This window comes from Strongyloides ratti (genome assembly GCF_001040885.1).
Source record: "Strongyloides ratti genome assembly S_ratti_ED321, chromosome : 2".
In the NCBI taxonomy this organism is placed as follows: Eukaryota; Metazoa; Nematoda; class Chromadorea; order Rhabditida; family Strongyloididae; genus Strongyloides; species Strongyloides ratti.
In genome coordinates, this window is record NC_037308.1 from 3695309 (window position 1) to 3708935 (window position 13627).

Here is a 13627-nt window from a genome sequence, read left to right on the forward strand (position 1 = left end):
ATCCAAGTACTAAGATAGCTCGCAGCTGATTCACTTCGGAGATCGGACGGGATCCGGTGCATTCAGCAGGATATGAGCGTAAGACACTACTACCCCTTTCTATCTCTCTCTTTTAAATTAAATTTATCATTTACCACTGCAATGTATGGGTTGATAATTAAATTGCAAATTTAAATATACACACATTATAATAAGATTATATATATATAATGCAGTGTTTATAAAACTAATCACTTCTAAAATATTCTATAAAACTTTTTTTTTTATAACAAAACCTTATATATAATGTTATGCCTAATTATTAAATTTTTTTATCAATAAACAGAAGAATAACTTAATCAACTATAAAACATAATATGATTTAACAAAATATTAAAAGTAAATTTTTTCTCCTATTTACAAAATTCAACAGCATGAAATAATTTGAAATATTTTTTTAATCATAAAAAGTAATGATCCATATACAATTAAAAATTGAAATTTTATTCGTATTTCTATGTTATTAAATTAAATAATGTTTAAAACTTTATAAAAATAAAAAAATTTATATGTAAAGTTTATTTTAATTTTCCAACCAAAAATAGTATACATATAAAATTAAAAAGTTTTTAGAATGATGTTTTCTACATAATATAATAGAATTTTTGACAAAACAATTTATCATTTATCAATGAAAGCCAAGAATATATATAATCAACAATTTAATGAGAGACTTTTTTCTTGAATTTTTAACCTTTTTTTAAACTTTTCTTGAGGTAAAAAAACGTTTTTTATGAAAAATATAAAAATTTGTTAAAAAAAGACAAAGGGTAATTTTATTCTTTACATTTTAAATATTTTATTTTACTTATATCATTTTTTTTTTCTTAAAATATTTTTAAATGACTTTAACATGTTTAAAATTTTCTTTAATTTTAAATTAGTCATAACTTAAAAAAAATAATTTTTACATTATAATACTAAAAACAAAAATTATTCATTTATAAATGCTCTTTCAAATAAAATAAATATCTCTAAAAACAGATTGTCCATTCTTTAAATATTAAAGAAAAAAAGTTTCATTTTTTTAAAATTTTTTTTATAAAAAAGTATTAATAAAAAAAAATCGTCTGGGTATTAATTTTTATCCCTAAATTTTGAGTATTATAACATAGTACATCATCTTTCGTTCTTGAGATATATTGAAATGTATGTAAAAAAATTCAGAAATTTTATCATTTTTATGTCTTCTTTCTCTTTTGATTAGTCATAACATTTTAAAATATAATTTTTTCAAAATGATAATAAAAAGATTATTTATGCAGTTTTGATTCTCTTTGGAATAAAATAAGTAATGTCAAAATCAGATATAAACTAGAAAACATCCATTAGTTTTTTAAATTACTTTTTTTGTAATTTAATATATTTTAAATATATAAAACATGGATCTCTTTTAGACTCAATGACGTACTAAATTAAGAAAAATGCAAATAAATAAAGTATTTGAAAAGTTTTATAAAATTTAATTAATTATATAGTGAATGGAACATTTGATAATAGATAAAAAGTAAAAAAAGTTTAAAAAATGTTTTAGAAAAAAAATTTTCATTTTATTCAAATATAAAAAAAAATTCAACATAAATAACCAAAATAAATATTTATTTAATATTCAAATTTTCAAAAAAATTTCTAATACATACGTGACAATAAAATTAAGCCATTGTTAATTATATTAAAAATTCATTCTATTTCAAAGGCTATCGAATGACTACATTGGCATGATTAAATTTAAAAAAAAAGTTGTTTTTTTTATCACAATTTTAAAGATTTAGCCGGTAATCTAGAATATTTTCAGCAAATTGCTGAACCTCTAAAAAAATGATGTTATAGCTTTGAAAATTTATAATCTAGATCATCTTTTGAATAGAAATCAAATGAAACTAGTCCCATCTTCATAGGATAAGTATTTGCTGAGATACTGAAAAGTCGGGAACAATGAATATTTTTGAAAAATTTCCGCCTTTCGTCATATCTTGCTTCAAAATCAAAATAAATTCAATCAGATTTTTGCAATCGTTTTCAAATGAGTTTTCATGTGAGGTCTACCTTCAAGATATTTTTATACCTTTAACCACTTTCGAGATATAAAAAAATGGTGACAATAGATTACGCGCGAAAAAGTACCAATCACAGTATTTCAAGAACAGTTGAAAATTTGAAAAAATTTTTAACGTAGAGTATACCTTAATTTATAAAAGTAGCACAGCGCATCATGTTTCACGGTTCTGTGACTTCATTAACATGAGTTATCGTTAGATTCTTAAAACTTTTTTTGAAACACATTTCTTATCATATCTTCGTTTTTATAAGTCCTACGAAGATGTGAATAGGCTTAATGAATTTCTCGTAAAAAACTGATCTAGAATAAAGTATTTATTTTAAAAATTTTTCATTGCATCATGGAAGTTGAGATTTGCAAAAAAATATTCCCCAATTTCGCCCTTCAACTTTGAATCCTTATAACTCCTGAAGTTTCAATTTTAGAATATTGTTGATTATATTCAAAATTCATCCCATTTCAAGGGCTATCGAATGAATATAGTAGCATATTCAAATTCCAAAAAAAGTTGCTCATTTTTGTTCACATTTTTAGAGGTAAAGTCGGAAATCTAGAATATTTTCAGCCACTTTCTGAATCTTTGAAAATAATGATGCTATAGCTCTAGAAATTATTCCTCTAGACCATCTTTTAAATAGAAATTGAATGAAACTAGTCCTATCCTCATAGAGTAAGTATTTGCTGAGATACTGAAAAGTCGGGAACAATGAATATTTTAGAAAAATTTCCGCCTTTGTTCATATCTTGCTTCAAAATTATGATAAATAAAATCAGATTTTTGCAATCGTCTTCTTATGAGTTTTCAAGTGGGGTCTACCTTCAAAATTTTTTTATATCTTTAAGTACTTTCGTGATATAAAAAAATGGTGACAATGGATTACGCGCGAAAAAGTACCAAGTTTCATATCTCAAGAACGGTTGAAAATTTTAAAATCTTTTCAACGTAGGGTACACATTAAATCAAGAAAGAAGCACAGCGCAACAAATTTTATGGACCTGTGACTTCATTAACTTGAGTTATCACTAAATTATTAAAACTTTATTTTAAACATATTTCTTATCATAACTTTATTTTTAGAAATTCTATAAAGATGTAAATAGGCTAAATAAATTTTTCGTAAAAAATTAGTCTAGGATAAAGTATTTATTTTAAAAAATTTTTCATTGCATCATGGAAGTTGAGATTTGCAAAAAAAGTTGTTTTTTTTTGTTACATTTTTAAAAAAAAATTTTTTTTTATTTTTTTTTCTTTATTTATTTGTTGTTTTAGTATAACAAATTTTGCTTAATCAACATTGTAACTTTAAATAAAATTGTTAAATATTAACTTTTGTGAAATGATAAATAAAAGAAGCAAAGAAATAATATATTTTGAATTGAAAAGTAACACTTGGAAAAAGTGTTTGATGTGAAAAAGAAGTTATTAAAAAAATTATATTAAAAAAACTTTTTTTTCTTTTTGTGTATAATCTTCCATATTAACAATTTATACCTTTTTTTTATTAAGACGTTAATGAGTTCTTCTAAAAATATTTTCTTCTTAATTAAAATTCCATGAATCCTTTGAAAACCGATAGAATCTTTCTGCGTAAAAGAAAGTTTCAAAAATTTATAATTTTAAAAGTATCAGTAAATTATTTAAAATTTTTTTTATTTTAAAATACTTCTTTTTAATGTTTAATTTAATTATAAAATTTTTTTTGGTTCATTATGAGTTTTATGTACCCTCCATTTTCCTTTTTTTTGAAAAAGAATGAAAAAAATTATATGATAACTTATAATCATTTTTATAAATTATTAAAAAAACAAATTTTTACATCAATTTTAAAAAAATAAATATCAAAAACCAATAAAAATAAAGTTATTTTATATTTGATTTTTAGTAAATTATTTTACAAACATAAAAAAGATTTATTCACATATTTTTGTACAAAAAATGACTTGCCAAAATTTAATAGTACTTTTCTTATCTTTTTTGTAAATATTATTATTTTAAAAAAATTATATTTTAAATAATATATCTCGTAGAGATTGCATTTATAACCATTGGAGAACTATGTACATCAAAATTTAAAAATAAATATAGCAAAAGTTTCTATTACTTTTGATTGTAGAATGTCTGATTTTAGTAATAATAATCAAAATCGTTCTCCAGATGTGTATGTTGGTGCCTTAACTGGAGCTGTAAAAGGTAATAATTATTGACATTTATTATTAATATGATGTATTTTTTATTGCAGCATTATCATTTAAAGAAGATACGTTTATAAATTTAAATGAAATTAGTGAACTTAAACCAAAGGAAGATGAAGTTGTTAAAATGGCATTTTCTGATATTGATAAAAAAGATTTTCTTTTTGTAACAAGAGGAAAAAAATTTAATTATTATAATTCTCTTTGTAATTCTGTTTCTACAATTTTTGAAAAAAAGGATACATTAAAGGGAAATGTTTGTGGAGTTGCTGTAAATGGTGATTTAGATATTTTAACAGTAACTAGTAATGGAGATATTTTACTTTTAAACAATAGCGGTGATAATAAATTAGACGAATGGAATATAGGACCTGGTTTACAGGGATTTGCTACAGATCATTATAATGATATTTCGGTATTTGCTACTGGAGGTAAAGAAAATGAATTAAAAGTATGGGATTTATCGACAAAACAAAAAAAATTTGAAGCTCGTAATGTTAAACATGATAATCTCAATTTACGTGTACCAGTAAATATTTTAAACATCTCTTTTGCTGGAAGTGAAGATAAAATTGTAACATCAACAAAGAATCATAGGATTAGGATGTATGATTCAAAAGCTCAACAAAAACCAGTTGTTGATATATCATGGCTAGAAAATCCAATTACGGCAATGTCTATTGGTTATGAAAAACATTATGTAGTTGTTGGTAATGCAATTGGTGAGATGGGACTTTTTGACTTAAGGACCCAAAGATTGGTTCACAAATATAAAGGAGCATCTGGAAGTATTCGTTCAATTGTTGCTCATCCATATTTACCATATGTTGTGTCGGCAGGTCTTGATAGATTTGTTCGCCTTCATGATATGAAAAAACATGTATTAATTAAAAGATATTATGGTAAAGTTCGGCTTTCTGCTTTACTTGTACAAGATACATTATCATTTATAAATGTTAAAAAAGAAGAAGTTTAATTAAGGTATTTTTTTTTATTTGTTATAATTTTTTGTTAATATATAAATTGTTAGACTTTTTTTTTTAAAATATTATTTAATTAAGTAGAGTAGAAATAAAATTTTTTTATTATTATTTATTGTTATTATTCTTGTACTAAAAATTTTTTTTAGAAAAAAAAAATTTGATTATGGACAAAGATTGATAGTGTTTTGACTCCATATTTTATCCTCCTTTACATCTATAGCTATTTATTCTTTTTGAATTAAAACTTGTATTGTTTAAAGAGTTACTTAAAGTATTTTTTCTGGAACTTTTATTCTTCTGAGAATTGGTTACTTTTACATTTCTGTTTCCTCCATAATTTTTATTTTCATTAGAAAACTGATTTATACTTGCAATTAAAGGAGGTAATACTTTGTTTTTATGAATATATTCCTTATTACAGTAATTTGAAAATTTGTTGTAAGGATTATTAATTTCAGGAATTGTAACAGAACTTTGCATATTTATGAATTCACTTGTAGGTAAAGTATCAGTTATCTTGGAATTAGTAGATTTTGTATATGAATTATCTTTGCTACTTTTATTTGTTGATAACATTTTTCTATTTATTTGATTTTTCTTTTTACTACTATTTCTTGTTTTATAGCTTTCACTTCTATTTTTAGATATATGCTGTTCTACAGCATTTTTCAATCTTTTAACACCAAAATTTTTTGTTAAATAGTAAAAACTTGCAAATTCATTTTGATTCAAAATGACTTGTCCTGTATACATAAACTTTATCATAAGTTTTAATATTCTTTCTGATATATTATCATTACAAATCTCAATTGTATCATTGTTTGTCTTGATAAAATTTGTGGCAAAACAAAAAAATACAACACTATGCATTTTTTCTATACATTTTTTATTAAGAACTATTTTCAAGTCACATTTTTCTTTTGATTGTAAGTATTCCTTGTAAAAAACAGATAATTTTTTCTCTTCATTATAAGTATTATTGATTGAAGAAGATGAAATAGATACTGAATTTTTATTTCTTCCAAAAGTTATTTGATTCATGATAACTCATAAATTTAACCAAGAGAAAAAATATTTTTTTAATAATTTAAGTATATTAATATACATCAATAGAATTACAAATTTTTGATATAATCAAATTACTATATATTTTTTTTTGATATATTCAAAATTTATTGTTATTTATACATTAATGTCAAAAAAATAACATACAAATTTACAGTAATTAAATGTTATTTTTTATTGTAAAAGTTTTTAATTTAGTTATATAACATAATTTATTAACTATAAAAAAATATATAATATAATTGACATTTTATACTTTTTTTATAATAATTTCTTATCTTATTTTTCTACTTTAATAAGATCATATAGTTAATGATAAGATAAAGTAATAATGTATAATATAAATAATATATTACAACACGCAATTAATTTATCAATATATAAAAAAAAGTATTTTAATCATTTGATATAACAAAAATGTTAGGTAGAAAAATTTTTAAAATATATATTTTATAACTGATAAAAAATAGTTTCTACATAATAAAGTATGATTATATATATAATATAGTATAATCTTAACCATATGTTGTGATATAATTACGATAAAAATATATATACAAATATATGATATAAGAAATTTATATAGAATTTCTTATCAATTATTATAATAAAAGATATAAAATGTTTTCCACATAAATTGCATATCTATTATAACTTATTTTTAATACCAAAAATTTATTAAGACAATTTTTAATAATTTCTAATGACATTAGAAGGAAAGGATTATAAAATTTTTGGAAAACCAACAAAATGTCAGATGATATGGTTTATTTTATCATTTATAATTTTGTTGATCTCAATTGGATTATGGGTAGGATTTCCATTTATATATAAAGCTGAAGTAAAAGAAGTATGTCACAGATGTTTTGTAATTTATTTATTAGTTTAGAATTTAATATTAAAAGAAAATACAGATGGTTCATATCCAACTTCAACATTCTTCTGGGCAACACCTCCATCACATACTTATATGTATTTTTATATTTTTAATTTGACAAATGGAGATGAGGTTGAATTTATGGGTGAAGAACCAAAATTAGTTGAAGTTGGTCCATTTGCTATAAAAGAAGAAGAAAAAAAAAAAGATGTACAATTTAATGAGAATCAAACAGAAGTTTATTATAAAAATTATAAAACATTTACTTTTGTTGAGGAGAAAAGTTGTAAATTTTGTGGAAATAATAATTTTATACATTATCCAAATATGGTTTTTATTGGTGCATTAGCACAATTAGCAGATCCAACAAAAAAAATTTCACGAACAATGCAAAGTATTTTATCAATAGGTATTCATCTTATTGGTGAATATTCTTTTGTAGATGTTTCTTTTAATGATATAATGTTTAATGGATATCATGATAATTTATTATCATTTGGAAATTCTGATTTATTTAAATTTATTAATAATCATTTTGGTAAAAATGGAGATAAATTATTTCCTTTTAAAATACCAAGTATGGAAAAAATGGGAATATTTTATGGTTATAATAATACAAATGATGAAGATTATGTTATTAAAACTGGTAAAGATGATATTAATAATTATGGTAAAATAGTTACATGGGCAGGATCAACAAAATTACCTAAAAATTTTTGGTCAACAGATCAAGCTAGAATGATTAATGGTTCAGGTATTTATTTTTTTATCTTAATTTCTTTTTTTTTTTGTTATCAATTATTTTAAAATGATATAATATTTAGATAGTGGTTCATTACAACATATGGATATTAAAAAAACTGATGTACTACCACAATTTAACTCATATTTATGTAGATCATTTGACATGATTTATGAAGAAGAAAGTGTTGTTTCTGATATTCCAACATATAAATTTTATGTTCCATATGATAATTATGACACAACATTAGAAAAAAATAAAGGTTTTAGGTATGCAAATAGAGAAAAGATAAATTATTTTCCTCAATGGCCAAAATGTAATAATAGTGATATAGATTATAAATCACTTGACTGTACAAATTCTAAAATTGATTGTACAATAGGACCAAATTTATGTAATCCATGTTGTAATGGTAGTTATGTTGATGGAACATATTTATTACCACCTGGAATGTATCCAATTGGTTGTTATCCAGGTAGAAATGAATCACCTCCATTTTTATTATTCTTTTCTGCTCCTCATTTTTATTATTCACCACCAGAAGTTTCAAATGCTTTATATGGTATAAGACCAAATAAAAAAGAACATCAACCAATTTATTATTTTCATGAACCGGTAAATTTTTAATATATATTTATTTATATAAATTTTTCTAAGTATTCGGGACAAGTTATTAATGTAAATTATAAATTTCAAGTTAATGTACCAATTTTTGGATATGCACCAACAATGTAAGTCATAACAATTATTAAAAAAATATTTTTTTTTTTTATAGAATTAATACACAAATGCCTAATAATATTATTCCTATATTTTGGGCATCTGTTGAAGGTAATTTATATGAAAATCTATTATCACAGTTATGGCTTGGATTTGTTTTTGTACCAAAATTAATATTTATTCTTAAAATTGTTACACTGGTAATTGCAATATTATTATTTTTCTTGGTATTCATAAGAAGAATATACTTGAAAGCACAAATCAACAAAAAAACAAATATTCCTAGTAATGATGCATAAAAAAAAATTTTTATTTTAGGAATTTAATAAATACAGTTGACAATATAATATTTTAAATTATTTATTGTATATTAAGTTATAAAAATTAGTAAACATTTCAATTATTAATTAATAAACTTGTTGATAATTAATATTATAAATTTTTAATTAAAATAATACATTCATTTTTTTCTCCGGAGACATAGATAATAAATGGGTAATTTTTATTTTATTACTATGAAGTTTCATTGTCATTTTAATATTTTCTTTTAACAATATATTAAGAAATAAAATTTATCCCATAAGGAAAAAGTTATCAACAAGTAAATATACTAATAAAAGCTTTATTATTTTCCTTTTCTAAATTTATTTTTTTTTTAATTTTATTTATTAAAAACTTTTTTTTAACTATACTTTTATATTTTTTGATATTGTAATTTGTTATAAACAAATTAACTAAAAGATTTAAAAAAAAATAAACAAATATATTTTACAAATAAGTTTGATATTTTTATCTATAAATAAATTAATTTAAAAAGAAAACTTTTAAATGTTTACAAAATATATAATAAATGATTTTTTTTCCATTAAAAATCAATACCACATTTAATATTTAAAGGAACAGCTTTGTCTAAATAAAAAAAAAGAATTTTTTATTATATTAAAAATATAAACTTTACCTATTTGTTTGGGATAAGGAAGATTTAAGTTATTCATTGTTTTGATAAAATTTTCTTTATCCTGTGTCAATCTAGGATTATATTTCTTTTCTTCTTCAACTGTTGTATTAGTGACACCATTATAATCATGAGCTGGATATAATTTATAGTGATTAGGTAATGTAAAAATATTTTCATGAATAGAATTATAAAGTTTTTCAGGAGAACCTCCCTGAAAATCTGTTCTTCCACATGATCGTATTAATAATGTATCACCTGTAAAAGCACTTTCTAAATCTTCAGAAATAATAATCATACAACCTTCTGTATGCCCTGGAGTTGATTTAAAGTCTAATTTTATTTCACCAATTTGTAACTTTTCTTTAAAATTAATATAAATATCAGCTTTTGCTTTATTATAAGAACATAAAACTGATTTCATTGAAGAAAAAATATTTTTCAAGGCACCTGTTCCTGTTACATGATCAGCATGAACATGAGTATTAATTCCATAGACAAGATTTAAATTTAACTCTTTGACATATTTTACATCCCTTTCAACTGTCTCTAAAACAGGATCTATTATAACAGCATTTCTTGTTTTTTCACAACCAATAATATAAGTATATGTAGATGTTATGTTTTCAAAAAACTTAATATATAATATTATTTATTATAAAATTAAAAAGAGAAAAAAAAATCTACCTGTCTAAAGACAACAGGCTTCTTCATATTTATTAATAAATAGTAATGTAATGTAAAAGTCTAAAATGATAAAAAAATTTAATATAATAAGATATTTATATTATTTTAATCAAACTTTTATCTTAACCTATTTATATAATAAATAAATATTATCTTTATTTAGTTAGGTAGACTTCTCATAAAAATAAAAGATAATCTATTTATTATTTAAAAAAAATTTTTTTTTTGAATTATTGATAAGAAAAATAGGATGACCAGACAAAATTAATAGACAAATTTTATTTATTTTTATCAATACACGCATATATATATGATGATTAGATAGATAAAAAAAAAAACATGTAAATCAAAAATATAATTCAAATTTTGGCTCAAAACATTGACAAACATGATTTAAAACTTCATTAAAATTAAAATATTTTCCACATCTGTTACACCTTGTTCTTTGACATTTTTTATAACTAGCCTCAGCTAATTGATTATGTCTTGTAATATTTATTGTGCCATCAACACTTGGAACATTAATAATTTTAGGGGGAGTTGAACGAATGTACATTGGTAATTGTTTATGAATAGTTTCCCAAATAATTAAACATTGTTCTTGGTGATTTTTAATCAATATAGGTTCACAAAATACTCCACAAATAAAACACATTAAATAATTTTCACAATTCTCCTGTGATGGATATAATGTTTGAGTTCCAGGTCTATCTAAAATATTTTGTGTTGATTCAGTTAAAATTAATGATTGTAACTTTTCAACAACTTCTGTGGTGGAGTCTAGTGATGGGGTAACAATTTTTTGACTAACACTACGATCACTATCTCCATTTGAAAATCTTCGTTTATAATTTATATTTATATTATCATATGAATTTATCTTATTGGTAGTTTTATTGCCATTAAATGATGATGATTTACTTCTATTTAAGGATGAACCTTTTCTACTTTTGTTATTTTTTTTATTAATATATGGAAGGGAAAAATTTTTATTATTTAAATTATTAATATCTTCTTGAATCTTGCTACTAGGATTATCAAAACATTTTGGTTGATGTAAATTTAAAGAATATTTAGAGTATAACCGATGACAATAAAGACATGGTGTTAAATTTGACATTATTAAAATAATAAGAACTTTTAATAACAAAAAAAAAGAATAGTTTGAATTAAATTAAAATGAATATATAAATATTTACAAAAGAAATACTGAGATTAAAAATAAATTAGTTAAGATTAAAATTTTTTTTTTCCTTTTTGTAAATAAAAATATAACGATTAGTTTTAGGTTGCCAGGGAATTATAAAATTTAATATAGAAGTTAGAGTGTTAAAAATGAGTCTATTGATTAAAAATATAATAATTATTATATATTAATATTATTATTTTTTTTATAAAAGTGCTAAAATTTTTATCTTTTATATAATTATTTATTTTTTTTCTAATACTTTTTTTAGTTAAATATAAATAAAGCATAAAATTAAATTTATATTATATTGAGAAAAAAAAAATGAATTAGGAAATATTTTTTAAATTACTCTCATGGGTTTTCATATGTTCTTTAAAGAGATCATTTTTATTAAATTTTTCATCACAAATTTGGCATTTTATTTCTTTGTTACAGTAATGTTTCTTTTTGTGTAATTCAAGTCTTCCCTTTGTACTAAATGCCATCTTGCATAAACAACATTTATGATTACGAGCATTTCTATGAATATGACTATGGCCTTGGAGTGCATTTAATGATGTAAACTGTTTTAAGCATACAGAGCAGGTAAACTCATTTATTTCTATTAATTTTTTTCTTTCCTGGTCTTCTGAGAAAACTACTGAAGTGGTAAGAGATGGTGATAAAATATTTTCATTATTTGAATCACATTTCAATATTTGCTTTTTCTCATTATTATTTACCATTTTCTCTAATAATGTTTTATTATTTTTAAAAATTAAGGATGTTAAGGGAGAGACATCATTTAAATGAAATTCTGCATGCATTGACAGCTGCCATTGTGATTTAACAGTTTGCCTACATACACAACAACTTATTTGAGATTTGTCTATTTTATGTTCCAAAGAATGTTCTATGAACAAAACTTTTCCATCTAATATTTTATGACAAATACCACATTTATTAGATTTACCTATTTTACAATGTACTTGTAAACGATGGTTATCTAAAGCAAATTGTGAGGTACATTCTATATCACAAACTGAACATTTTAAAATTTTTGGTGAAAATAATGATATAGATGATTTTATTTCATCATCTGAAGATATATTTAATAATGAATTTTTTTGTTGAATAAATGGTACAACAATTGGAAGTATTCTATTTCCATTATCATGTATCAATTGGATATGATTTGTAAATATATCTAAATTAGGAAATGTTATTGAACATATTATACAATTATATTGAATAATTTCTTTTCTATGTATAAGCATATGATCCTGAAAAAGATTATATTGACTAAAAAATTGAAGGCAATGTGAACAACGATAAAATGTTTCTGAATGTTTTTTAATATAATGTTGACGATATGAATTATCATTATAAAAAACTTCATCTGGACAGTAGGGGCATATAAAACTTGAGGTTGTTGTTAAAAAATGATCCAATATATGAAGTTCAAGAAGTTTATTTGTAGAAAATATTTGTTTACATACTGGACATGATTTTGAATTATTTATAATATCTTCTTCTAAATTATTAATATGACTTTTCATATGATCTGCAAAAAGATTAAAATCATTGTATTCTTTATAACATTGTTGGCAGACAAATTTATTACTATTACCATTATACATTACAATTTCATTTGTATGTATATCAAAAATATGTTTTTGAAGATCTTCACTATTAATAAATATTGTTTTACAAAAATAACATTCAAAAGGATTAAATATTTTTGATGAATCTGTTGAATAGATATTTGAAATTTCAACATTTTTAGTAGAATTTTTTTCCTCTGACATAACTAATAATATATATACATATATATATGTATGATAAAAACAAAATTAATTTAAACTTACATTTACCGATTTTCTTTTTAGACATCCTTATAAAGAAACAATTTTTAAAATGAAATTTCTAAAAAGTAAAAAAAAAAAATTGTAATAAATGTAAATCAATCTAAAATAAAAGAAGCTTTATCAGTTTCATTATCTTGTTAGTTAATCATCTAATAAAACTTTAAAAAGAATGTCAAACGACATTTAGAAGAAATTTTTTTTTTCTTCTTATAACATTATCCTATAATTTTGTAAACCTCACAAGACATTCTAATAAAAAAAAAAAGGTTTT

General features: G+C 21.7%; 6 protein-coding genes across 6 annotated transcripts; 2 read left to right on the forward strand and 4 right to left on the reverse strand.

Moving 5' to 3' along the window:
* Positions 1 to 4213: 4213 nt before the first annotated feature.
* Positions 4214 to 5267, forward strand: SRAE_2000117500 (WD40 repeat and WD40/YVTN repeat-like-containing domain and WD40-repeat-containing domain-containing protein; the record flags this gene model as incomplete). The annotated part of the gene is made up of 2 exons (XM_024652095.1): positions 4214 to 4289; positions 4339 to 5267. The coding sequence occupies 2 exons, from the start codon at positions 4214 to 4216 to the stop codon at positions 5265 to 5267; spliced, it is 1005 nt and encodes a 334-aa protein (XP_024505707.1).
* Positions 5268 to 5472: 205 nt separating this feature from the next.
* Positions 5473 to 6027, reverse strand: SRAE_2000117600 (Hypothetical protein; the record flags this gene model as incomplete). Its single annotated transcript, XM_024652097.1, has 1 exon — positions 5473 to 6027. One exon carries the CDS (start codon positions 6025 to 6027, stop codon positions 5473 to 5475), a length of 555 nt encoding a protein of 184 aa, XP_024505708.1.
* A 1015-nt stretch (positions 6028 to 7042) lies between these two features.
* On the forward strand, positions 7043 to 8977 carry SRAE_2000117700 (CD36 antigen family-containing protein; the record flags this gene model as incomplete). The annotated part of the gene is made up of 6 exons (XM_024652098.1): positions 7043 to 7189; positions 7229 to 7610; positions 7659 to 7970; positions 8041 to 8573; positions 8616 to 8689; positions 8734 to 8977. 6 exons carry the CDS (start codon positions 7043 to 7045, stop codon positions 8975 to 8977), a joined length of 1692 nt encoding a protein of 563 aa, XP_024505709.1.
* A 566-nt stretch (positions 8978 to 9543) lies between these two features.
* SRAE_2000117800 (Persulfide dioxygenase ETHE1, mitochondrial) lies at positions 9544 to 10347 on the reverse strand (the record flags this gene model as incomplete). The annotated part of the gene is made up of 3 exons (XM_024652099.1): positions 9544 to 9587; positions 9637 to 10267; positions 10321 to 10347. 3 exons carry the CDS (start codon positions 10345 to 10347, stop codon positions 9544 to 9546), a joined length of 702 nt encoding a protein of 233 aa, XP_024505710.1.
* A 319-nt stretch (positions 10348 to 10666) lies between these two features.
* On the reverse strand, positions 10667 to 11440 carry SRAE_2000117900 (Hypothetical protein; the record flags this gene model as incomplete). The annotated part of the gene is made up of 1 exon (XM_024652100.1): positions 10667 to 11440. The coding sequence occupies one exon, from the start codon at positions 11438 to 11440 to the stop codon at positions 10667 to 10669; it is 774 nt and encodes a 257-aa protein (XP_024505711.1).
* A 395-nt stretch (positions 11441 to 11835) lies between these two features.
* SRAE_2000118000 (Zinc finger protein 423 homolog) lies at positions 11836 to 13381 on the reverse strand (the record flags this gene model as incomplete). The annotated part of the gene is made up of 2 exons (XM_024652101.1): positions 11836 to 13298; positions 13357 to 13381. 2 exons carry the CDS (start codon positions 13379 to 13381, stop codon positions 11836 to 11838), a joined length of 1488 nt encoding a protein of 495 aa, XP_024505712.1.
* Between the last annotated feature and the right edge of the window lie 246 nt (positions 13382 to 13627).